The sequence below is a fragment of the Lepidothrix coronata genome, unplaced genomic scaffold, assembly GCF_001604755.1.
Source record: "Lepidothrix coronata isolate B3197 unplaced genomic scaffold, Lepidothrix_coronata-1.0 Scaffold67, whole genome shotgun sequence".
NCBI classification, from domain to species: Eukaryota; Metazoa; Chordata; class Aves; order Passeriformes; family Pipridae; genus Lepidothrix; species Lepidothrix coronata.
This window is the reverse complement of record NW_016690247.1, coordinates 3,746,285-3,772,583: the sequence shown is the minus strand read 5'-3', so window position 1 is coordinate 3,772,583 and position 26,299 is coordinate 3,746,285. Positions and strand designations below refer to the sequence as shown.

The 26,299-nt window shown below is 42.3% G+C and overlaps 1 protein-coding gene across 1 annotated transcript; it reads right to left on the bottom strand.

Annotated features, from left to right (window-relative positions):
• Window positions 1–26,299, bottom strand: ST3GAL1 (ST3 beta-galactoside alpha-2,3-sialyltransferase 1). The gene is made up of 6 exons (XM_017818335.1): window positions 25,449–26,299; window positions 15,143–15,339; window positions 11,892–12,071; window positions 7,179–7,224; window positions 4,916–5,035; window positions 1–3,426 (listed from the first exon to the last, which is right to left on the bottom strand). Exons 1-6 carry the CDS (start codon window positions 25,755–25,757, stop codon window positions 3,253–3,255), a joined length of 1,026 nt encoding a protein of 341 aa, XP_017673824.1. The 5' UTR covers window positions 25,758–26,299; the 3' UTR covers window positions 1–3,252.

The following is a 26,299-nucleotide window of genomic DNA, read 5'->3' as shown; positions in this document are numbered from 1 at the left end:
ATTCATATCATACTGAAAAATTAAATAAATAAAATGACAAAGAATGATCGAGACTCTCCACCATCAGAGAAAAAAAAAATCATAATGAATTGTGTAGTCAGACAAATTTAGGAAGAGAATCTGGTCATGGGAGGAAAAAAGTGCTCAAGATATTTGGCTTTGGTAAAAAACATAACACACACTCAAGGAGTGCTTCAGAGACTTTGCAGTGGTGAAAAATACAGTCCAAGAGTTTGTGGCTGAATTTTTTCCTTGGTTGTTCTTTTAAACAAAATAAACCCAGAAAGTTTCTAGCAGGAACACAGTCTTCAACAATGGCAGTGGAAATTAATTCTTCCCTCAACATCATCTGTTGGTATCTCAAAGGCATTTGAAAGAGCAGCAAAATTGTGGAGAAACTGAGACAAAGATCTAGCACCACAGTTAGCTGCCTAAAGAACTCTAGAAAATGTTCCTCTGGAATAGAATGTGATGGCACAGACTATTCTTCATCCTACACCTGGAGACATCCACTCTCTGCTCTCCTCATACTCTGAAAAATGGACATCAGTGGTACACAGTTACTGCTTGCTGTTGGCAAGAAAATTAAATGGGAATTGCAGCTTGTTCCATGATGAAGACACGAAATTTATCTGCAATAGTATGAGCCATAAGGTTTTATATGTGCTGTTAGAGGCAGAATATTCAGGGGAAAATGGGAAATTTAATTAGAACAGGAAAAGGAAACTTCCAAAACAACACAGACTAGAATATATCTTGGCTTCTTTTACCATGTTCTTTGATTCTAAACTGCCTCCTGTAATAAAAAAATATATCAACGGAATATGGGTACTGAACCACCATGAGTTTTCTTCTAAATCCTTCTAAAAATGACTGAAAGAGCACTTTCTGAATTCCTGACATCTTTCCATGAAAAAAAAAAAAGCATTTTAAGGATCCAAAATCCAGCCACAGTGTGAAGATACCACCACTGGGGTCTTCCATGTAGCCTTTTTCCTTTTAAAGTTGTTTTGCTTGTATTACTGCACCATCTCACCAGAAGCATATTGATTAACATCAATTTAAACAGCAGGAATGCTTAAAGCAAACAAACAAACATGGCTCAGGTAGAAATGTTTCATTCTTTTACATAGCACATATAGAAGACAGTAAGCCTGTTCAATTTGCTGTGCCTATGACATGCAGGTGAGTTCTGCTGGCTACCATGCTGGGAAAGGGCTTCTTGACATAAGGATCATCAACAAGGCTCAACATGAGGGTTTGAAAATCCTACTGTTTCCATATTGCTAAGCTGAGGGGTCACATGTAGAGCAAAGGGAGCTCAATTATTACCCACATGTTCATTTGGCATCCTTGGCTGTTTGTACACCAAGGGTGCACATATACCCACGTGGGTAAAGTAGTTTATGTTGGTGAGTGGTGCTGTGGCCCAAAATTCCAGCTGACCATGCCATTGTGCCATGTACTGCTGCCTTGGAGGGCACCTCCCTCTTACCAGCTGCCACAGAAAGACAAGGGGATAAGTCTTGGATGAAGCGTGTCACTGGTTCAAGGGCTTTCACTGAGCTCAAAATACTCATTTGCTTGGACATCCTGCCACAATTGGTGCATGGAAGAGGAGACATTTAGATGATGATTTCTTTTGCCATAAACCCCAGCCACTGTGATATATTAAAAATTAAATATGCCATTTTTAACAAGCCTGATTGGAAGTCCCTTGAAGTCTCTGGCAGACTTCACCAGAGCTGAAACTGGGTCAATAACCCATGAGTCCTGTTTTCATGAAATCAGAAAGAAAACACCACTGTTTTCCATTCTTCACTGCCTGAACTTGGATTCATACTTTATCTATCCTTGAGGCTTAAATGTGTTGATTCCAGCAAAAATCTGTGGATATAAAACCTCTACTGTAACCTTCCTTCTCTCACTGCCTAGAGGTACTGACATTAACATGCTCATTCCTCCAGAGATGCACATAATTTTAAAGTCTTATGCTGTAAGATCAGCTTCCACTGATTGTGTCTTTGTAGGTGCTGCTACAGAGCAAATGATTCTAGTTGGTGTCCCAACCCATGATATTTTTCCCATTTCAAATAGAGACCTTGTAAAGAGATAACACTTTTTTAAATTTGTAAAAAAATAAGAAGAAAAGTTTCCTTGGGACTTTTGGATATTTTCTCATAAAAAAAAGGTAAAAGCTACCTTTAAAAATTAGTCTTGTTTGTGTTTGCTCAAATGCAACATAGGAGTTGCTATTATTGGTTTTGGCTACAAAAGTGTACCAGACAGAAGATAAACTTTGGTTAATTTCCCCCCCTTTTATAAAAAAGTTTAATTTAGGGTTTGTCATCTAAAAAAAAATCACATTTGTTGCACAATTATAAAAGGCACATATAAATGACTTAAAGAGGAAAGTCCACTTTCCCACTTAAAATTGATTAAATAAAAAGAGCATTCCAGAGTATTTTCCACCAAAAAAAAAGAAAAAAAAAGAAAAAAAAGAAGAACAAAAATCTCATATAACCAAACAAGACAAATAAGTGGCTAAAAAGGCCATTTTTTTTTTCTGGAGTTTTCAGTATTGTTTTCTCCATCATTATGGCTGTATAGGAAGCAATATTAAATACTACAAGATAAGAAATGTTTTGATTCATATTTTCTAGATACTATCAATGCAGAATGAGGCAATGGTTCAAATATTTACTACTCCAGGCAACTTCATCATGTTTTTCCTTAATACAGCATGGAAACAGAAGTAATAGAGAAAACAGAAGAAACAGTTCAAAAGAAGATCAACAGCAGAAGTGAATTCATTTCTTTGAGGTAATCCTTACTATGATGTTCACAGCTGCCTTAATGGGTCTCAGGTCCCCAAAGTCATTTTCACTCTTCTTCAAGGATCTCCTGCCTTGCTCAAGGAAAGAATGGACACACAGACAGCAGTTCCTGTGCCCAGGTTTCCTCTAATTGCAACAGGCAGATCTTTCATCAGGAATTCAAGAATCAAGCCGTAGAGCCTAAGCAGAGACTAATTTATTCCCACAACTGATTGATAGCTCCTGGCTGTTCGTGGATAGGAAATCATGTGCAGCGTGGAGGCCGGTCCTCGGTCCAGTTCCTTGCAGTCTGAGATGCTCGGATTCCACCGCAGGTCCACGCCTTCAAACCTGGCTGGCGCCCAGATCATCTTCACTGAGCTTTGTTCTGCTGCATGTTGGAAATTGCAGCCCCCACTCCTCCCCATGGCCAGGGTCATCTGCCCTTGAAAAATTTAATTTTTTCAATGGAGGCAAGAGTCAAAGTTATATTGAACTCAAAATCCCCGTCATGGACGCCTGTCTTCCGGAAAGCCCCACCTGAAGTGTTGTTTTCCCAGTAGTGATGCCAGTGTCCTTTGCTGTCTGCTCCAAAGCCGTACACACTCACCTAGGATGTAAGAGACAACTAGTGTTATGGACTAGAAAGCAATCGGTCTTCATCTGAAATGTTGAAGAAACTCTCTTAATTCTCAGTGTATTTATAGGCAGCAGCACCTGAGGACATCAGTGGTATGCCAAGTTCTTCTACTGCATGACATGATGCAACCACAGACTACTGGCCCAAGGCCTCCTCAAGGGATGTTACATCCTAAGCTATGCTGAGACACCACCATACCTGGATTCAAAGAGAAAAGGAAATTTCTATCCATTCATTCTTGTTTAGCCATATGAAAAACACATTTCTACCCCTTAAGCATGATGTTTGACCTCAAGACATCAGTGGCTTGGAATGGGAATGTCTTTTTTAGCTGATAAAGGCCACAAAGAGTGAAAAAATTTTGGTTTGGTCCTAGTCTTCCAAGTAATTACCCATGTTGACCCCACTTACATGCGTAATTATATGATACTTGCAGTTACTTCAGAGACAGATGGATATTATGTTCCTTGTTTGTATACACCTACAACCTTTCCTCTCCCAGAGGCTTGTTCATCAATGGCTATGCTTGTCTCCTCTGGTGGTAAAAGTCCAGACAACACAGTTAATTTATTTAAACTAAAAGTGATGATATAGCTGGGCTTGAATGGGTCATAACCACAAAACAAACTCCCTAAACCACCCACACATGGGCCCACCCAAATATGAGCTGGTTTTAAGTCATTTTTGCTAACGTCAGAGCCTTGTTCACTGCCTGCTCACCAGAAAACAGGCTCCACCCAAGCCACCCATACTTTCTCCTGGGTACCGTTTCTTCCAGCATTTTTAGTATTTCCACCACCTTTCCAAGGTGCAACACAGTCCTGGGTGACCAAAACTCTTTCATCAGCAGATCAGTATCCAGGACAGAGATTTTGCCCGCATAATGATTTTTATCCCCCATACTGACAAGCCCATGCTTGTGGGATTTTGCAGAGCTGACCTGGCCTTACTCTAACTAGCTGAGTCTTCGGTCACCTAGGAGCATGTTACCTCAGTCAAACTAGGGAATTTCCTCAAGGAACTGCTGAAGTAGAGGCATTTTCTATAACCTACTGTATAAACCCACAAGCTTGAGTTTAAAAATAGACCAGGGCAACAGCAATGGTTCTTAGTCCTTTAAGAGCTGGAAAAAATATAATTCTTCACTAGCAAGATGGGCACAGACACCCTCCATGTTTAGACGTCTTTTGATACCAAGTGGAATCTCTGTTTATGTTTAATTATATTCTCCTGGAATGCATCTTAAACTCTACCACTTGCTGACATTAAAAAATCCATCAGTCAGTTGAGTGTGTCTGCATGTTACTGAGGAGTTTGTATATGTTTGAATAAGTAAATGGCAGAGAAGGTGGAGAGGAGAAAACAAAGGCTGAGTCAGTGCCCAGGGGTTGTTCCTGGCTCTTCAATGTGAAATGTCCTGATTTTCTATCCACATATCCAAAACACAGTCAGACTTTACCTCATCGCATACGTGGAGAGCAAACATCAAAGACAGAAGGCCTGTGGAGGGATATCTCCCATGATGCTCGAGCCAGTTTTCATAGATGTATTTCATAAAAGCTGGATTGTAAACCAGGATCTAGGCAAAATTGCAGTGAAAGACTTGTTAGTAAAATACCCTAGGGAAATTAGGGCGAGGGAAAAAACAATGATTGCACATTATTCCTTAGGGTCACTGGGATAAGGGATTGGGTAAGAAAGTAATAGTAGTTATTCCTTGAGGGCAGGTGAAAGGGAAAAAGTAAGATCCATGTAAAGTGCATTCAGAAACACTTCTCATGTGCAATTACATATGAATAGTCCTTCTTTGGTCTTGATATCCCACCTGCCTACATTAATGTAAATCCTGGTGATTCCTACTGAAAGCAACAGGTATGAAATGGCACAAGGGAGATGGAGATTAGACATCAGGTATTCAACTCTCCCTGAGCTCTGGGAGGTTGGAGTTCTGAGCAAGGCAAGCATGAGATGCCGTGACACTTTTCATAGAATTACAGATTAGTTTAGGTTGGAAAAGACTCTGAAGATCATCAAGCTCAACTGTAATTTGAGTTTTCTGCACAATATGCCAATCACGTCTTGGTATCTCTATAGGTACAGATCTCAGGAAACCAAGGATCAGGTGTAAACTATAAGGAAGCCTGTCAGGTAGTGTCAGCTGCTTTCCCCCTGTTTCTCAAACATGCAATTTTTCTATGCTTTATACTTTTTCTTATGAGACATAAAATGCACTTGATTATCTCCTGGGAAATTGTGAGTTATCTCACAGAGATGGAACACTTAAGATCAGACATGAGCATACAGTAAATCCAAGGAATGGTGGTATTCCTTGGTTTCAACGCCCTCCCCTGAATGAGGCAAATAGAGGCTTATCCCTCCCTCCATGCTGTGTCTTTAATTAGAGTGACAGCATTTCAGTGCTATCTGTTTAGCTGCAGGGTTTTTCCTTTTACAAAGTCAGAAGTTAATTGCTGATATTGCATCCGTGTATAATAGCCTCTCACAGGGTGTTTTGCATTGCACAGTGTGGGAAGAGATACAAGCTTCTCCTCTCCCCATTTGGGAAGCTGCTGTGTATCACCAGCTGCACCCTGGGCTGCTGCTACTCAACAACTCACCCTAGTGCATCTCACAGGGGTTTTGCAGAGGTTATCATGTTCATCACAACAGTTGGGATGAGCTAAGGGATTATTTAATGCACCCTAGAAGTCCATGGTTTGAAGCATAGGGATATAAACTTGTTCTAGTTCAAGGTCTCATCTGAAGCCTTTGGCAAAACCTGGTTTCTTGAATGAAGGGTGTATGCTTTAATCTGTAATTTTAATGCTCTGGAGCTAATGTCATATTTTATGAGCCCTTGAGACATTAGACTCCTTTTGAAAATCAGCCTGTCCAAAGGCTGAGAGAGTGAGATTTTTATTTTGCTGGAAGCTCTATGGAAGATGTTTTTCCTCTCCCTACACAGCCTGCCTTGTTTATGTCCTTAAACCAGGTAGCTACAATAACAGAAGTCTTTGCAGGGTGGCTTAGGGTCCAACATGGGAATTAGCATCCTGCCTCATGGGAAATCCTACCTCCAGCCTATCCCTGTACAAAGCGGGGAATACTCCCTGGTCTGTACTGTTCTTCAAAACATGCTCCAAACTTGTTTAGTTGGTAAAGGTAGTTATTACAGCTTAGCTGTGGGCTAAGAGCCTACAATCAGGAATTTTCCACTGACTTAGAAACTCATAGTTTTATTTGTTCAGAGTTCACTTAGCTCCTTATTACAAGGAGCAGACCTGGGAATGAGAAACATCCTTGGTGTTCAAATAGTAACATGATTTAGAAAAAAACCCTCCAAAATCTCTCCACAGTGCCATTACATCCAAACGACTGCAATGGGTGGCAACAGAGCAAATGCTGTGGAGGACAACGATGCACTTTTTACGTCCCTGAGCAGCACCAGAGGAAGTGATGCAACCTTCAGAACAGAGTTCGTACAATGGAATCATCACAAGAGCAATTTCTTTCCAACCTCAGTTATTTAGTGGTTGTTCTATAGCCTAAATGGCACACAGGAGCTAAATCTTTAGCTTAGCTGAGCCTTGTAAAGTGTCTGTATTTGGGCTGCAACTTTTTATGAATGTCAAGGGCTTGCTTAGATTCTTGCAGTCTCCGAAAGAGGTAAATGACCTACAAGTGAATTAGCAGAACGTAATGCCCAAACCAGCATCGCTCACCTTTTCTTTTTTGACTTTGATCTTCCGTGGAACTGGAACATATGTGCTGTTAAAAGAAAAACAAAAACAGTAGTAAGATAAATAAAAGCCCAACTTATCAGTATTTTCAAGTAATTCCAAATAAAGAATATTCTTTATGCACAATAATAAATTCAAATTAATTGAAAGTAGTAAATTCAAGGAGTTGTTGTAAAATGAGGCTGCAGTTAAGTAACACAGCATGAAAAGAATTGAGCTGTCACTGAAGCAAGTTTATAGGAAACCATTTTGTTCTTAAATTTTCAAACTAATTATTGAAAGTAGGACAACGAAGATTTAGTTAAGAATATACCGTAGAGCCAATAATATGTGGAGCTCAAGACTTCTAATTCTTGAATTGTGACTGTTGTAGTCTTTGCACTTTGAGGATGGGAAGGACTTTCCATTTAATTTCATGACAGAAAAACCTTTTTCCACCAGGGGGAGACCTTTCCCCTCCTAATATTTGGAGGTACCTCACGGTTTTCCGAGTCGGTGGCAGCAGAGCTCATCATTTCTGTGGTTATGTGCAACTCGGCATTCCCAGTACGCAGCCCCTCACCAGCAAGCTACTCCCCTCCTCCCCAGGGTAATGCTGAAGGCTTCCTGCGGTTCCCAGCATAAAAATTCCAAGTTATACCTTATGACTGGATTGAAATCACAAGTCATGACTTGAAAACAAAAAACTTTTAGTCCCCATATCTCATGCACAGTGTGTGCTGGCATTGCACAGGTCATCACGAGTGCTGTAAAAAAAAAAAAATCTCCCTGAGTTCGTTTCAAGTAAAAAAATTCTGGTGAACTGGCCTCATAATTGAAGTATATCCCAAAATATACTCTGCATACTTTTTAGATGTGTTGTGGTAAGTCACCAAAGCCATTAGTTTAATGTAAATGTTTTCACTTGGTTTCTGGTAACTACAAGACTCCTGTCATTAATGTTTTATTTTCTTTGAACCGTGGAACATAAACACTTTGAAACCTTAGTCTAAATCTTCCCAAGCCAGTGGTGACCTGTCAATGTTCTTGTCTCCTTAGGTACTTCTGGGCATCCCTGACCTGCGATTCCTGCTTTAGGCTGGATGCACTGAGAAAGATGATGGGTGGTTCCTGCCCTCCTGAGAGGTGACACAAGATGCTAATGGGGAAAGGGACACTGATGCAGACTTCTTGATCTGCTCTCAGAAAAATATGCCCTTGAAGCTGCTTCCCGTGTCTGACCTTGGTTAGCAAATCACCAGACATAGTCTTAGTGATCCCATGTCCTTTTTGTGGTTATGAAGACAAAAAGGGCTTCTTTCAGAAGAAATACCCCAAGTTCTGTTGTCACTTCGCTGCAGAATTTCATAAAATTGCACGGAAAATATTGGTACACTGATAAACACCAAATGGAGACCTATGCTCTTACGATTATGTAAAACCTGGGCTGCAGGGCTGCCAGGGACTGAGTGACCCAGTAAGTACCACACAGGAGTGAGAGAGAGTGTCCTGTGATGAAGGTGGCTACAGATGGTATAACATATTCAGGAAACACCTTCTAGGAGCCACTTTGAAGGGCTCTAGTGAAGCCTGGCATTGTTCCTGGACACTTTGCACAAAACATTTGCTGAACCCTTGAAGCAAGAGGAAGATGTGCATCATTTCAAGGAATACAAACATAGTCCTTACCAAACCATGTGGAGCTTTTTTTTGCACTATGCAGATTTCTAGAAGACGCAGAAGGCAAGTTAAGGCAACTAGGCTAAATATATGGCTGATGAAGGCCTGAAGGTTTCTTATCCCTGAAAAGGCTTTTCTTAGTCTTTTCTGGGATAATGCTTAGTCTTAGAGAGACACTTTAAGATGGGACATATATCAGTCAAATGGGATATGGATCAGAAAATCATTCAGCTATCAATTCAAGGTAATATTAAGACAATCTGCGGTTTAGATTTTGGTTTGAACCATAAAAACTCTTGGTATATTACCGGGAGCAGAATATGTTTAATTCACAAGTTTTGAATTTTAGGAAATTATTCTTTCATTTGAATGGGATACAGAAAATTAAACCCTGTGTAAAAGTCTAACCAATACAGGATGTTTATTTTTTCTGACTGTGACTGTACTTAGATTCTTATTAGCCTAAACTCAGTTGACACTATGCAGCCTGTGCACAAGGCACGATGACCAAGCAGGTCAGGGAAGGGAGGTAAGTACTTATTTTATTCTGAATTGCCAATTTTCAGATGTGTTTTATTTTTATTTCATGCCTTCTCCCCTTTAAAAACATACATTAAACATTTTCCTTATACACAGTGTCTGACGTGGTGTGTTTAATGTGTGCTCATAGGTTAATTCTGCTAGCCTAAAATTATGTTACATATATTGCTATGATTTGTGTGCTTATGATTCCCTGCTTTTATTATTCTAGAATTATACCAGCTTATTAATTATGCAATTTCCCTGCTTTGAGTATGGAAAAAATAATAAAATACTGGTATTTCTTCTGTGTGGTTAAATACTCACACACTAATTTATACCAGGTGCTTAACAAGCCCATGTATACAGTCTACTTATAAATATATAATATATCCTGTGATTTATTAAGCAAAAATGTTTTCCCTTTCATGTGCTGTGACTGCATTATAGTCAACCAGTTATATCTTCCTAACAGGCTAAGGGCTCACTCGACTTGCAGTGCAGACCTCAGAGCTCAGGAAGTGCCTAGAGCTTTCTCCTGGGGCAAGGATAGGCAGTAGATCTGCTTGCAAAAGGTGTGCCCAGGTGAATTATAGAATCATAGAATCATTTAAGTTGGAAGGACCTCTAAGATCATTGAGTCAGAAGTTAATTCAGCACTGCCAAGTCATCACTAAACCATATCCCCAAGTGCCACACCTACATGTCTTTTAACTCTCTACAGGGATGGTGGCTCCACCACTCCCCTGGACATCCTGTTCCAATGCTAGACAGCCCTGTTGGTGAAGAAATTGTTCCTAATGTCTAATCGAAAACTCCTCTGGTACAGCTTGAGGCCGTGTCCTCTGGTGTTATCAATTGCTACGTGGGAGAAGAGACTGACCCCCATCTCACCACAAACCTCTTTTCAGGTACTTTCAGAAAGCAGTAAGGTCTCCCTTGACCCTCTCTTACTCCAGACTAAACAATCCCTGCTATCCCAATTGCTCCTGATCAGACTTGTGCTCCAGACCATTCGCCAGCTCCATTGCCCTTCTCTGGACAGGCTCCAGCACCTCAGTGTCTTTCTTGTAGTGAGCTGTCCAGTTTTCTAAGTGGGCTGATTTTTCCAAGTTACAAGGGTATCCTGAGGGTGGATTTTTTTCAAGACAACTTACCACTATATAGATTAAATGCTGGTGGTGAAAAGGGTAAAAGGAAACTAACCCAGATTTGTTACAAGTTAAGAAAATCTTAATAAGAAGTGAAAATAATCTAAAATGAAAATGCAAAGAGAGAAAAGAAAAAAAAAAAGAAGATATAAACTTCATTTTTTGTTCCATCAAAAAGCTTTCTGTAAAATTGCGAAGTGGGTCTTCTGCCCAGTCAACATGCCCAGGACGTATTTTTCCAAGCTGTAAATGTTCTGAGACTTTGAAACTGGGAAAAAAGTTGAAATGTCTTGAAATACTTCTCTCTGGAATCAAGTAATCTGATCTGCTCTTTTTGTCTGTGTGTTACAGAGTGCCACCAAGTAATCCCACAAGGCTGTGGTTTTACATCCAGCAGATAACTTCACACACAGTACAAATGTCACATACTTCATTCTCTGGATTAGGAAAAGCCAGCTTATGGGGAGGGAGAGAATCTGGTAGTAGGCGTCCAGCAGAAACATGCATTTTGATTGCATTTCTAATTCTGGTGCTGCCATATTAAGCAGGACAACCTTTACTTCTGACAGCACTCATAAAGAAGTACTGGAGAATAAATTCCAGTGTGGCACATTATTGACAAGAAGAACACTTGAATTTAAGGCTAAGACATGCAAGTGACACACAGAATGTTGTCTCCTCTGCACAGTTCTCAATCACATTCCACCAGGAAAGACAGACCAAACTCCTGACCAACCTGTCCAGGGGAGAATGCCGTGGATGGGGCACGAAGTGCTGCAGTCTGCATCTGCTCTCACTGCTCAGGTGAGCAACCTGCACACACCTCTCCCTCCTAATCCTCTTCTACAAGTGGAATATTGTGTGTTGGAGGACCACTTGGCCACCCAAGTGTCTTGGGTGGGATAATGTAGGTGTCTAGGACACCACTAAATGAATAACCCACCAAACACTTGACTCTGCAGATGGCTTTCTGATGGGTACATGCTGGCTGCACTCATTGTACTCCCAAGGGACCAGAGACAAGGAAAGATGAGCAGAAACCCAAAATGAGGCACTGAATCCCAAAGCTCAGGAGGCTTCTGCTAAAACTGGCTGCCATCAGCAGCAAAAACTCCCCTTTTCATATCTCTGAGAACACTGTGTGAGAACATTGTGAAGAAATGGGTCTGGATCTTTGCCTCAATGACTGCACCATAACATTAAGCTTTTCCTAGAAAGTAAGTGTTCAGGGCTGAACTCTGATTTGAGAGGGCTGTAAAGCACCCTTAGGCCTTATCAGAAGCAGGGATTTGTCCCATGTAAGCTATGATCTCCTACAGCAACATGAAGCATGGAGCTCCCACCCTCTGTGCCTGCCCCTACTCACAAGTTGATGGTGCCTGTGGTGAGAGCGGTGACAACCCAGCGCAGGTCCAGGGTTTTGAAGGGGATCAGGATCATGCTCACATTTGCTGCCAGCTCTTTGTAGCTCTCAGGATAAATAAAGTGGTGAGTGGTCTTGCTCCCAACATCTGATTCATAGCCAGCAGTGGGGGCACGGTTCATTCTGCAGCCAAAAAGTAAAAAGTGAGAAAGCGAAAAAACAGAAGAGGAATTAGGTAGGTACAAACACATGTGAAAGTCATTGGCTTGAGGGACAGGAACATGCTCCTATGGCTCTTCACACAGCCTTGACTGGGTGTTGGGGTCCTCAAGCAAGCTGGAATGATCATCACCCACATGGATAAAGAGTAAATGAAAGCTCAGCTTTGGTGTGGAATTTCTTGATTGAATAGGAGTGTCTACCAAGAAGGTATATCTCTGAGCATACTCCTGATTTCCCTTTACAGTCAGAAGAGAGCTGATTAAAAGAGTGGTGAGTCCAGGAGGACATATCTCATTTCATCCTAAAGCTGCATCCTCCAGTTGGTGAGAAAAACATTGTCCTCAAGTACATCAGCTTGACTTCTAGCAGTTTCTTTTCCCCCACCTCTACAGGTGTATTTGAATGTCCAGGGTCGAGATAATAAACTATGTTATGTGTGATGAGGAGCAGCCAGTATTCCTTATGGTTGTCCCATGAAAAGACATCAAAGCCACAGTGACAAATACAGGATCTGCTGCTGACCCTTCATGTACTCAAACCTTACTTTGTAGTGTTTCCTCTAACACTGATACATCCACTCAGGGTGACTGTGCACACATGTGAGCTGCTTTAGGCAACCCTGGGGTCAGTGCATGGACATCTGCCCAGAGCCACCAGGGCTCAGTCAAGACGTGTTGGCCAAACAGGGCTACCCCACCTTGTGTCATGTGTATCAGGAAACAGAGAGGGAGATTTTGAACTCAGGGGGTTTTTGAACTGCAGAAATGCCTTTATGCTTGTGTTCACTTCTGAAAGCAAATCTGGGAACACATCAGCAATTCTTTCCCCTGATGCTTTAGCCCCTTGGTGGTAGATTTGCATATTTCTATGGTGCACCAAAGTGCACATCAAAGATCACATGAAACACCAGGGAGAAACCCTTCAGCTGTCTCTGAGCACAATGGGGTTTTTCTGCAGTGACATTAGCTCACTCCTGGCAGAAGCACAAGGAGGACAAGGAAGGATGTAGCTGATGAGGTGATGAGGAGCATCGTATGTTGCCAGATAATATGCTGCCCTGGATGCTGCTAACAGAGGAGGCAAAATCTGCTTATCAAGTCTATGCCAGGCTGTGTTATTGCAGTGCTCTCCCAGGTGAATTACTTAAGTTTCTTCTAACTCCCTATGAGGGAGTTATTAGCGTAGGCAGAATAGCCTGCCAGCCTACGTGGATTTCTTATTGAGTTCTCTGTTATTGGTTTCCCTGCCAGCGACCCTTATCAGTATAAAAATACCAGTAAAGCTTGAGACTTTCTATGTTTTATCTTGAGATTAGTCAGTTGAAGGTATAAAATATGGAGGTTTGTTTCTATCAAGATGAAGACAATGGCGACATCTTAGTTATCTTGCAATCTTGCAACCTGCCCTCAGATCTATGTACCTTTCCTACCATCCATGGTGGGGCTGCCTGTGCCACATGGCAGAAGGCAGTGTTCACACCCAGTCTCAGCAGGAAGGACTGAGCAGGAATTTCCTTTCTGTCATGAAAGTAGATAGTTATGCAAATAAAAGTGGGCTGGAACACGCTGTAAGGTCCCCTCAGACTCTCTGGCTCTTCCTTACACTCGGCTGTATTGCCAGAGCATGTGGAAGTGAGTATCAGGTCACCAGAGATTTTGTGTTTGACGCACAGAGGGATCACCTTCTCTGCACAAATTCCCATGGTGAATCCTAAAACCTTGCGCAATCCTTTCAGATCTGGCTTAAGATTGCTGAAATATAAATCCAAGTCTGGAAGGTTCAATTTCAAGTCACAGAGAGTTCTGCCCTTGCCACGGATGCATGGCTGTGGGATGGGCAAGGCCTCAGAGCAGAAACATGCACCTGAGTGTGTTACTCTTTAGTTATCACTTTAAGTCAAGCAAGGCCTTTTCTGTATCAATCTGGAAACATAGGTCAGGCAATATAAGAAAGTCCATGCAGGAATGAGACGGTCTCCATAGGGATGGACACAGAGTTTGGCACCACAGCTTCCCACATTTGCAACTGCCCCACATTTGCAACCTGTAGGACTAGTGTTGAGGGCTCTCCCTTTCCCTTTGTGGATCTCAAGACCAGGCTGGCTGCCTCTGCCTTTGGGGAGGTATTTTTGGCAGGGAGCAAGATACACAACTGAAAGAAGCAACTCCTGAAGTGATTTGTTGTGAACATTTAGATGTCATCTGAAGACTCTATGGCATGTGTGAGTCACATTGGAAGCCAAGATGGCTTAACAGTTCAAATAGTGCTTATCTTTTGTTGATTTACTCTTGGTTTCAGTGCACAGCTTCCTACTGAGTGTTTTGTTGTTTCTGAGAGTATAATCCCACTTGTGGTATTTTCAATCCCTCCCTTCCTGCCCTTTATTTCTCCCCAAATTGTACTGTACTGGTAGGTGTGGTGTGAAAGGCAGACAATATGTTGGAGATTAATTTAGTCAGTCCAGGAATCTTGGCTGCCATCTGGATGATTAGCTCTGCTTACCTAGTTCCCACTTGCATCTCAGTGAGACAAAGTAGCCAACTTCATTGCCTCAAAAGGGAAAGGAGATGTGATCCTTTAAAAAGTACCTGCAGCCAAACAGCTGCCTCCTGTCCACTGAAAAGTGATTTTGGCTTCCCCACCCCACCATTGTTTGAGAACGGACCAGTGCAAGAAAGTAAAATCTGATACAGTCAGTTAAATGTCTAAAAGATCATTTGTGAGTGATAGCTGCAGAAGTAGTTTTTATTCAAAACTGACAATTTCTTTTTCATCTCTGTTTTTATACACGGATGATTATGGATCATGCGGAACAAGCTACAGTATCAACAGCTATTAACACTTTTTTTTCCAAGGTAAAACACGGGGTCATATCTCCAACACACATAATTTATATTCCTGGAACTTAGATTTGACTTTAGCACCAGATTTCACTAGATAGCCCCTGAAATCTTGTTTTCTCACTTGTCACCCAAAATACTGGTGAATTTTAGACAAAAAAGGGATCTGGAGCTGAGGTGGTTTTTACTCACCTGAGCACAAAGTCATGGGAGTCAATATCTCGGCCATACTGCGACTGCCGGAGGTTCCCAGAGTTGCCCACGACAGCACATCGTCTGCACGTGTAAGTACCTCTCTCCTGCAGGGGATCCCCGTCCCCAGGAATGACCCCAAACAATTCTGTGAGAGTAGTGTTCAAATTCCTCGGAGCTTTCTCTGCTTGCAATTTCTGTCGGGGAGAAAAATCATTTCAGGTTATCAATACAGAAGCTTTTCTGTGAGCTAGACATAGCTTCAAATGTCTCCTCAAATATCATTCTTGGGTCTGCCTGAAGACTGCTTTCTGCAGCACAAGGCTTGAGGTTGGGAGCCAAAGTGTGAAAAAAATAAAGTAAAAACCATTTCCATTAACTTTTTTAACTTGACTCCCCTTTTCTCCTCTGTCTCCTCAGATTCCCACACGTCCTCAGACTCTGTCTAGCCATGAAGGAACAGATCATGCATTCTCCCCAAGGCTGGCCTTAGCAGAATAAATGTTCCTCTGGTGTCTGTAAGCCTACATTCACCCTGGGCCAGGTATCTTCTGGTAGGACTTGTATAACGTCTTTTAGCTCTTCTAAAAAGGACAGAAAAGTCTCAGGAAACCTGATGGAACAGAGAAATGGCTTATATCGTTTCCACATATTTTGGCATATGCCTGAAGTGGGAGAGGGAGATGGGAAGTGAAGTGTGGAAGAACCAGCTGCTTGTGCAATAGAAAACTACAGTAGAGTTAGCCCTGAGGGCTGGAGATGCAAAGTCATCCAAAAAAAATCTCCAGGATGAGGAAAACCACCCGGACCTTGGTCATTGTGTCTGTTGCCATGGAGGGAAACTGTTTTGTAGCAGCTCTATGGTGCATGGTGGAAACAATGGCTGGATTGGGAAGGTACAGGCAAGGTGCAGGGTGAGTGATGGTCAGACACTCCCTTTCTGGGGCTCAGCTCTCTGAGGTCTACAAAAAAGTTTGAGAGTGCTGGCAGGCTCACAGACACCATTGCCCACCCTCGTGGTGTTACTTGCTTGCAAGCTCACAAAGGGAGAATGGCTCCAGCACAAAACGGGCCAAAAAGGCTCTGTCTTGCTCTGCCAGCCCAGGGCGAGGAGAGACAGGGAGAAAGAGAAGAGAAACACCTTTTCCCATGACTCCCAGGAATGGCCTGGGGGAATTTGGCTTTAGTTTCCAATGTGTTTCCCTTGGCTGCACCAGGAACTATTAATTTGTCCTTGTATCTCCCTCTCTCACACAAACAGATGTAGTACTGTAATTTTTGTTTAAATTCTGTGCTGTCTCCTTGCAGAACGTTATTTGCACTGAAATGAACAACAGGTCTGTGGAGTTCAGAGCTACAAGGCGATGTTAAGACCAAAAATTTGAAATAAAGAAGACAAAGACATTTGTTTTCATACACAGACTTTGCATACATAGACTTAATCTTCTGACTAATCCTTCCTAGCCTATATACTTGCATATGGACTGCAGAAGGTGATTAGGATGAAAGGTATTTAGGATGTCCAAACAAATACTACATTAATGACCACATATGTCACTGTTCAGTGGATGGCTCAATTACTTAAGTGAAAAAGGTTGTCTTCCAAATTCATGTGTGATAATAAAAGCACATGGCCACATATCTAAACTCTTGTGTATTCTTTGTGAATCCAATCTAACCCGATATTACTCTAAATATGTGAAAAACAATGTTAGAAAGCCTGCAGCCTTCAAAATAATTGGAGACTTCATAGATGTCATAGAGTGTAGTAGCAGGTGTATAATGTAGTAAAATCTGACCTTTTTTAAAAAAGGAACTTGTTTTGAGTTATTTGAATACACATTTGCACACACCCACGTATACTCTCTCTCTGTAAAGGTGAGCTGATTTTAACTGTATTTAAGAAATGAAAGGCAAAACCACCAAAATATTATTCTTGAACTGATTTTGCCTGAGAAAATTCAGATGTGGAAGGTAATTTTGAGAAAATTCTAAAATTCTACCTGGGCTCCCTTTTTAGGTTAAATTGCCTTTTCATCCAGAATGACAGAATCATAAAAGGAGTATTGATGAATTTTTTATGCATTAAAATGGTAAGAAACATCCTAGATAGGCACCTGTATTTGCACAGCACAGGCATCTGCCTTTCTGTTATGCTGCTGTCAGTGTAGAGTAACTACTGCAAAGAAGTTGAAACATGGGCACCAACATCAGCCCAAAAGCAGGATACCATCATCCTACAATCCCTCAGTTGTGCACAACTCCAACAGGAAAAACTGTTAATAATGTTAGAAATCCTCTCAGTGACCTCAAGTAGGATGATGACCTTACTGCACTGTGTGCTGGACATTCATACAATGAGACATTTGTGTTTAACTCATTTCAAGTCCTCTGCTTAAATTTCCTCAATGATCATCTGATTGAACTTTTCAGGCCTAATCTTCAATTAACACTAGTCAGTCTTTGATTTTTCAACAAAACAGAGAAGAGTAGGGAACAAAGGTGGTTAACTCCAAAGCACATCTAACTTCTAAAAGTTCAGATCTAATGCACAGCCAATGCCTTATTGCACAATGTTTGCTTGGTTTATTGAAAAAGACCATTTTAATAGCATTACAATTACAAGCCGATTATAGTTCACTTTCCCACATCAAATTTTTGTCCTTTTTTTTTGAGTAATGTAATTTTATTTTTTTTTTAACAAAGTCTGGCCTTTCCCATAAATCAACAGAAGCATTGGGTGAAAGTCTGTCCACTCTGTGCAAGGCAGAGCCATAGCAGTGCTATGTGGCATTGCTGGGACAACATCCTCTCACCAAGTTCTGTAGTTGACAGGGATATGCATATGGATATAGCTGCTAGAAGTGGCCTTATAATGGCCAGTCTTCGCGAGCGAAGATTTGGGAAAGGTCATTGACCCTTCGAGCCTGCGCAGTGGATTTTTTTTTTTTAGGTGAGACACAGCGTGCGCTGAACTGAGCCCACCCTTTAATCCTGAGGTTCATCTGCCGGGGCCGAGCAAGCTTGGACAGTGGCAGTGAGGGTCTCAGAACGTAGGTTTGTTTAGAGTGACCTTCTCTTAGATGGATTGCCTTACAAGGCTGACGAGCTCCATCTGCCCGGGGGGCTGGGAATCGAACCCGGGTCGCAGCGGTGAGAGTCCTGCACCCTAACCACTAGACCACCAGAGGCCCCAGAAGTGGCCTTATACACACTGAAATACCTGACCCCTGTGTCCTCAGTGAAGTGGCTGCTTTTCTCAGAGGTCTGTGCAAGTAATACCTGTGTCTAAAGAAGCAGTTTAACCTCTTGCCCAAGATCAAAAAGCATCTTAATCCACTTTCTGTCCACATATAAAATATTAATGGACCACTTAACTGTCCACCTTTCCTGCATAAAATATTTGCCTGGCACTTGAGAATTAACTCTTTACCTTAGATTGTTAAAAATCGTAATCAGGAGTTCAGATTGAGAAGTTTTCTAATCATCTTCACAGGGAAGATGTTATCTAAGCTGTTGTCCAGCCTTAAAAACTCCCCATTTCACATACAGAAATTTACTAGTTGGATTTACATCTTCTTATTTTAAAAAAATCAAGCAAGAAAAAAAAAAAAAGAAAGCAAGAAAAAGAACCCTCAAAGTTTATGCACTTTCTTTCTTTAGCCATGAATGGCTTTCCAAGGAAGTGCTTGTTCCTACTCTCATCACTATGCATGCACCTTCATTAAGGATGACAAGGGATTTGCTGCTTTTAAAAACTGCTCAGAAGGCTTTACTGAGCTCTCTGGTACCATCACATTGACAGCTACTGTAATACCTAAAAACTTGGCTAAGGGGTTGCAAAGGGAGAGTGTAAATTCAGCCGAGGCTGCTCAGAACTAATAGCTTGGAGTGGTGATGATACAGCTACAGTCATTGAACCATAGAATACTAGAATGGGTTGAGTTGGAAGGGACCTTAGAGATCATCTGGTTACAACCCCCCTGCCATGGGCAGAGACAGGTCCCACTAGATCAGGTTGCCCCAAGCCCCATTCAACCTGGCCTTCAACACTACCAGGGACAGGGCATCCACTTCCTGGGTAACCCGGGCCAGTGCCTCACCACACTCAAAGGAAAGAATTTCTTCCTAATAACTAATCTTAAACCTACCCTCTTCCAGGTTAAAGCCATTACCACTTGTCCTGCCACTACATGCCCTTGTGAAAAGTCCCTCTCCAGCTCTCTTGTAGCCCCCTTTAGGTGTTGAAAGGCTGCAATAAGATCTCTCTGGAGCCTTTTCTAAGTTCAACAACCCCAACACTCTTAATCTGTCTTTATAGGAAAGGTATTCCAGCCTCTGAGTATCTTCCCAGCCTCCTCTGGACTTGGCCTAAGAGATCCACATCCTTCTTATGTTGGGGCCTCAAAGGAGTCAGGAGAACCTCAAAGGAATACTGTCCTGGTGCCTGGGCACCCTGCACAAATGGTCAAGTTTGGCAGTGTATTAAACACAACATCAAAATCCCAAATTATTAGCAGGTTGAATAGATTAACTTGTAATCTTTGGTGTGATGTGGATGCAGGTAGAACACATATCAAGGCAGACAGGTATAGGTGTGGGTCTGGCAGCAGCCAGCACTGATGAGGCATCACTGCCAGCATACAGCCAGGCTGCTGGGGGAAGTTGGTGTAGCAGTACTGGGGTTTGTGGCTTTTCTAAATTTTTGAACTGTTTTTAAAAGTTTAAGAGGGAATAAAGCCCCATGAGAACCTCTTTTGCACAGCTACTAATTGCCTTGCTGCAGCAGTTTGGAGGCATTACACTCATGCAACACTATAAGACATTATACGTTATATGAAGATTAATCCTAGCAACTCTGGTGGGGCAAACCCAGGTAATCTCCATTTTGCAGACTGAAGGGGAGGTTAAAAGGAAACCATCGATTTTTAAAATTCCCCCTTGATCTGGAAAATATGGCATTAATATTGTCCTGTAATTCCTATGCATCAAAGTGTTGGAAGGGGAATAATATGGATGCTTTCATGAGTCTGGTCTTTGTTTGATGATTTGTGTCATCAAAAAATTTACGCTCTCACGTATGAATGCATATGTGCATATATTATGTAAATAGCACAGGATAATACGCGTATGCCAAATTGTGTGATTTCTGACTGCCATGGCTGATATGAGTCACCTCTACGCCACTCTTGTGTCAAGACAATGCCTGTGCAAGCTCTGTGTGCCCTTGTTTCTGGCTTCAGGGTGTTTGCAGCTCAGGACAGTGCATCACAGTGCTTAGAGAGACCTGTGAGCTTGGACCACCTTCACATCCATCTGTCTTCACCATAGGAGGAGCAGCTCCAGCCCAGCAGGACTCGTGTGGTGGCTGCCAGTGGGGGTAAGAGGTAGTCCAAGGTCAGGTTCTTCCAGTATGCCCAAATCTGATCTAAATGTCATGCTTCCAACCAAGCAGTGCAACAGCAGGAGGGACTGGCACGTGGCAGGTACTGAGAGCAGAGCCTGGGACCTGGCCTGGATTCGGTACCACCTTCTGCAGAGATCTGGTAGCTACACGTTTCCTTCAGTGTGCTGAACCCTTCAAAGTGTCACCGAGAGCATCCCAGTTTTAAAGAAAACTTCTGGTGATCAAAGCACTTGGGCACATTTTCTACAAAGAGCATTCAAAATGCATGACTCAGGTGCCAAGGAGCTCTGCCGCTGTCTTAAAAATAAGTGCAGCATCCACAGCTTCCCCAGGGCACGTGTTGGGGATGCCCTTTTGTTCACTAGCTGGTTAGCAAATTTTTAAGCCATATATTACATTTTTTCCTACAAACATAATGATTTAAAACTAATATTTTCTTTTAGATACACCAACAACATGGCCTCAAGAGCTGAGCTATCTTCCAAAAAAAAAGAAGGCAAAACTCTCAAATATCATAAGACTCAAGATAAAAAGTGCTATAACACAATAGTTTATGAGCAATGTGTTACAGATAAAATTGCCAGGAAACTCTGAGCCTGAATTTACTTATCACACCTTTAATCCATCAACCTCAACACGTTTATTTTGAATTTAGAACAGCATGTTCTGATCTCATATTTTTAATACTTTATGACCACTAAGAACAATGCATCCACCCCTGAAAACAAAACAAGAAAACTATAAATAAATGCTGTGCTGTGTTACAGCATGTAATTCTTGATATGTTTCCTTATATATGGGTTACTAGGTTTAGTGAGAACATCCACAGCATTTGTGTCATAGTAAAACAATGGAAAACTTGCAGGTGGACCAGCTCAGGAAGGTGAGAAAGAAAATATAAACAGAAAGGAATGTATCATGTAACACCAAGTGCCACCTTCCAAAACAGTCCCTGAGAATAAGGTGAGGGAAAGTAAAGAAGAGAGAGAGGAGGTGAGAGACAAGAAGGGAGGGAAGGAAGCGAAGGAGGAAGGAAAGAAGGAAGGAGGGAAGGGAGGAAGGAAGGAAGTAAGTTCTAACAAAATGGTTACAGCCTGGAATGTTATTAAGGCCCAGATCCTTCCCTAGAACGGAGGACTTGAATTAAACTTTAAGTCACAAAGAGCAGCTGCAGGAGTGTATCCAGGAGGAGAATTTTGGCCATTATTTTCTACCAGACAAAAGTGATGAAGACAGAGTTTATCAGCTGTGTAGATTTAAGCAAATGAAAAGAAATGAGCAGTCCTGACAAAATCCCTCTTGTTTCCGTGAGCACAGAAACAGCCAGGTATGTTTTCAGGTGTTTCTCCAGAGCAGCCCTGCCTCGTGCAGCAGGATGAGCCACTGCAGGGATGGTGGCACTGACCTTCTCTTCCCTGCTCCTTCTCACCTTCACAGGTGGTAGCACTAAATCCAGTATGGACAAACAACTTTATTCAGAGCAGGCAGGAATATTTCCTTCCAAAAGGCCACATTCCACCAAGATAAGAGTTTAAACCATATATTCTCCAAATAAACCATGAAGCAGCCTGGCAGCCATGTAAGCAAGTGAAACCACCCCATTCTTCAGCCCCAAATGCCACTTTGTCTCCAATATTGGCCAATAGTCTCTGAAATCAGTCCTCACCATCCTAGCACTGGAGGGATACTAATGCTGCAGGACAATTTGGATGAATAACATTCACATGTACAGCAACAGAGCTAAAGGGGGAGGGACGGCAGACCGAACTTGGTAGACGGGCAGCTCTCCAGCAAGGGCTCTGCCTGCATTTAGTCCAAACCCATCCCATGACAGGAAAAGTCACAGCCATGTAATTAATAACTCCAGTGAAGTCACCATCACCTCAGAGTCTCAGTTACAGCACAAGGAAACCACCACACTGTCTGAAGGCAGTTCCTGAGAGCGAACACAGTAATTTCTCCCCTGAGTAGAAGTTTGAACAATCTCAGGTTTCCTCATGCCTCATCTTTATGTACAAATATAGTAAAAAGTGACAAATTACTGCGTTGGCAAAGCCCACAAGAGTAAAGCATGGCCATGAGCAATGTTTTCTTAAAGACTGGCTGAAATCTCAGGATCGCTTTGAAGATGAACCTAAAAATGAACAGTGAAAAGGGAGTGCCGTCAGGATGCACCTGGGACTTATTTACTGCAGAAATGACACTGACTGTCTTGAAAAAGCTTAACCAAAACAACATGTACATTAGAAATCAGTAGCAATGAGGAGGTGAGGCCACATTGTGTCTGGGTTTACCCAAGACCATCTTTCAGAGGAGTCAGGGCACTTTCTCCATTTATCATGGGTTAGGCAAAGATTTCCAGTAAGTTACTGACTTCCAGTATACAATGCAGTTTTGGGGGTCACCAACAAATTTCACACATCATGGTGGAAGATACAAAATGTCTAGAAATATTAAAAGATTTATTTTTACCATCTGAAAAAAAAGAATGCTTTGATTTTGTATTCTGAAGTGGTATATTCCCTTTGAACTTGATCTGAATTTAAAAAAAAAGAAAGAAAGAAAACACTAAAATAGGGTTAGACAGCTCTGAAAATTAATGAACAGCTTTTATTTGGGGCAGAGGAGGGAAGACTTTTGACTGTTCTGAAAGTCACTGTTTTTTTCATTTTGCTGAAAAAGAGACAGACCTTCCCTGAAAGAATCTGTTTCAGGTTAAGCTGAATTTTTAATGCACTGGTGAGGCCACATCTCGACTACTGTGTCCAGTTCCGGGCCCTGCACTTCAAGAAGGACACAGAGGCGCTGGAGTGAGTCCAAAGAAGGGCAATGAAGCTGGTAAAGGGTCTGGAGCACAAGTCCAGTGAGGAGTGACTGAGCGAACTGGGGTTGTTTAGCCTGAAGAAGAAGAGGCTCAGGGGTGACCTTATCATTCTCTACAACTGCCTGAATGGAGGTTGTAGCCAGGTGAGGGTTGATCTCTTCTCCCAGGCAACTAGGGACAGGATAAGAGGACATAGTCTAAAACTGCACTGTGGAGGCTTAGGTTGGACATTAGGAGGACTTTCTTCGCAGAAAGGGTGATTAGATATTGGAATGGGCTGCCTAGGGAGGTGATGGAGTCACTGTCCTTGGAGGTGTTTAAGGAAAGCCTGGACATAGCATCAGTGCCATGGTCTAATTGACAAGGTGGTGTTCTGTCATAGGTTGGACTCAATTATCTCAAAGGTCTTTTCCAACCTAATTGATTCTGTGAATTCAGATAATGGCTTTTTTTTTTTTTCTCTCAGTTTCACTACAAGAAGGAGAATCACAAATTTCGTGTACTGAGTGTCCCAAGCTTTTTCTTCTTCTTTTTTTTCTTTTTTTTTTAGAGAGAATGCATTTAAACCTCTTGTTTAAATCAGTGAGTTCTCAATGCAGAATGCAGTGTGGCTTTACTTGGGGTGCTGTGCAAGTGATCTACTAAGCTCAATTTGGGGTATGCCCCCTCCTCTGAAAACTGCCAGTTGTTAGCTCAGCTCAGCTCCCTGATGAAATCTCAAGCCAGGGCAAGGGGAACTAGGACCTCAGCTTGCCATGTTCCCTTCTCACAACTTCAGCAGAGCCCAGCTAGGAAACCCCCACAATGGGGACCACAAGGAAAAGTGTCTGGAGGCTGCAAGAAAAAACACAAGCAATGGGAAATCAGAGTCATGGCCAAGGAGCAGGTGAAAGGATACAGCACCTGGAGTACACAAGACTCATAGCAAAAACAATGGTTTCATCATAAAATGATCGTATCATTTGTACAACAATTAAAAATATCAGAGTTCAGTGGCATTTCTTTTTCACCAGTAAACGCAACAGCCAGAGGAGTGAGAAGTGATAAATCCAATACAGCCTCATTCCCACAGCACTTGACATCCCCTCCAAAACCTAAATGTCCCCACCAGAATAGTGGGTGCCAATCAGAAAGGCCCCCTCAGGGTGCCATAGAAGGGCTGAAAGCCCTGGATTCAATAACAAGGATTATGATTGTCACAAGACACTAAGTTGGAGGCTGTTGTGTGTTCAAAGAAAGGCACAGGGGACTATTTTTCCCAAAGAGGGGGAAAACAAGTGCAATACAACTGTGATTTCACTGGGGTTGCTGCAGCCGGAACTTGTGCTTTAGCAGCTCGGCAGTGCAGGTCACGAGTAGATCATTCAATTGAGGTCTTGTTTCAAGAGAATATAAAAGGGGCTTTTACTGGGCAAAACATCAGGATGGACCTTTTTCCCTTTTGTGCTTTTTGAACAAGGTATCCACTAGCTTTCATGGTACTTGGATCAGGCTCCAAGGGTGGTTGGACCATCCTGCTCAAGGATATGCTGGGGCTGCTCCTTCCCAGCAACCCACAGCCACCCACGTGCTTTCCAGGCCTGTTTTACATCATCAGCCATAATGAAGAATGTTTTCATACACATGCAATTAATCATTTTTCATTTAATCCTCTAATTATTTACACATCTTATGTTAGAGAGAGCCCAGGAGAATTACACACTTCTCAATGAGTTTGCTTTGTTACCTCGGCGGATGGCAAAAAGCCTATCTGACGCAAAACCAGCCGGCTTACGAAGTCCGGTCTTTCAAAGAGAAGGGAGAAAATGGCAGTATTGACATTTGCAAATTCTGGATTTACCACCTAACTCTGTCGGGGACTTTTCTAGCTTGAAGCAAGCGAACATGCACTACAAGCCCCTCTGAGCTAAACAGCAGCGCAAACACCCAGTTCCTCCCACCTCTGCCTTCCTTGTCAGCTGAGACAGCAAATGCTTTTGGCAGAAACCATCTCTTGCTACCTGCTCAGCATCACTTGAAGCCTGAAACCGTGACTGACACTCAAACTCTGGGCTGTATCCACAAGTCCCACTTACCAGCCACCACCTGTAGCTGTCTTCTGGGATCAAGGCATTTTGTGAGGTCAAGAAAGGTTGCATAGTTGAATTAAATCTCTGATCGAACCAGAGGGAATGTCCCATCTCCGAAATGCACGTGTGACAGCTGCAAGGTCTCCTGGGGTACTTGAAGAGTTTTTGGACTTGCTCTGAAAACTGCATGACGAGATGCCTGGGATCCCAGGTGGTCGTGGTAACTTGGTGTGTGTAGTTCAGCAGAAACGATGTTACCGTGATGAGCAAAAAGGCGAATGTAAACATTTTCACATTTCTCCTCCTTACAACCATCTTTCCCACTCAGGTTCTGCCACCACTGCTGATCAAGTACAATGTAGGGTCCAGTGTAAGGCAAAAAGGAAAAGGTGCAGCAGGCACCGATCAGTTACTACTCCGGGCTTAGGCTGAACAGACTAACTCCAATACCTTCATCCATAAGGGAAGAAGCTTCATCTTTCCCAAACGGGCTTAAAAAAGGCAAAGCTGAGTATTTCCTTTCACTTTCTCAGAGTGCTTCCAAGTTCCTTCCACCTCTCTGTGTCCTGCTGCTACCCTCTCCTGAGGAGAGTTTAATGGACACAACCCTTGTCTTTCTGTGTACTAGAATATTCAAAGGGGAGTAATATCAGCATTAAAATTCAGGTTTTGAACGTAAGAGTAAGCCAGACATTAAAACAAGCAAATTGTAGAAAGAAGAGGGTGGTTATTCTTTTTCTTAGAAGTTATTTCTTGAGGGATTGGATCATTTGGGGATGTACATTCCATCAGAGAGACATGCTTTGATGCCCATTTAAGCCATGGAGAGCAGTTTGCAACCTAGAGACAAACAAAAA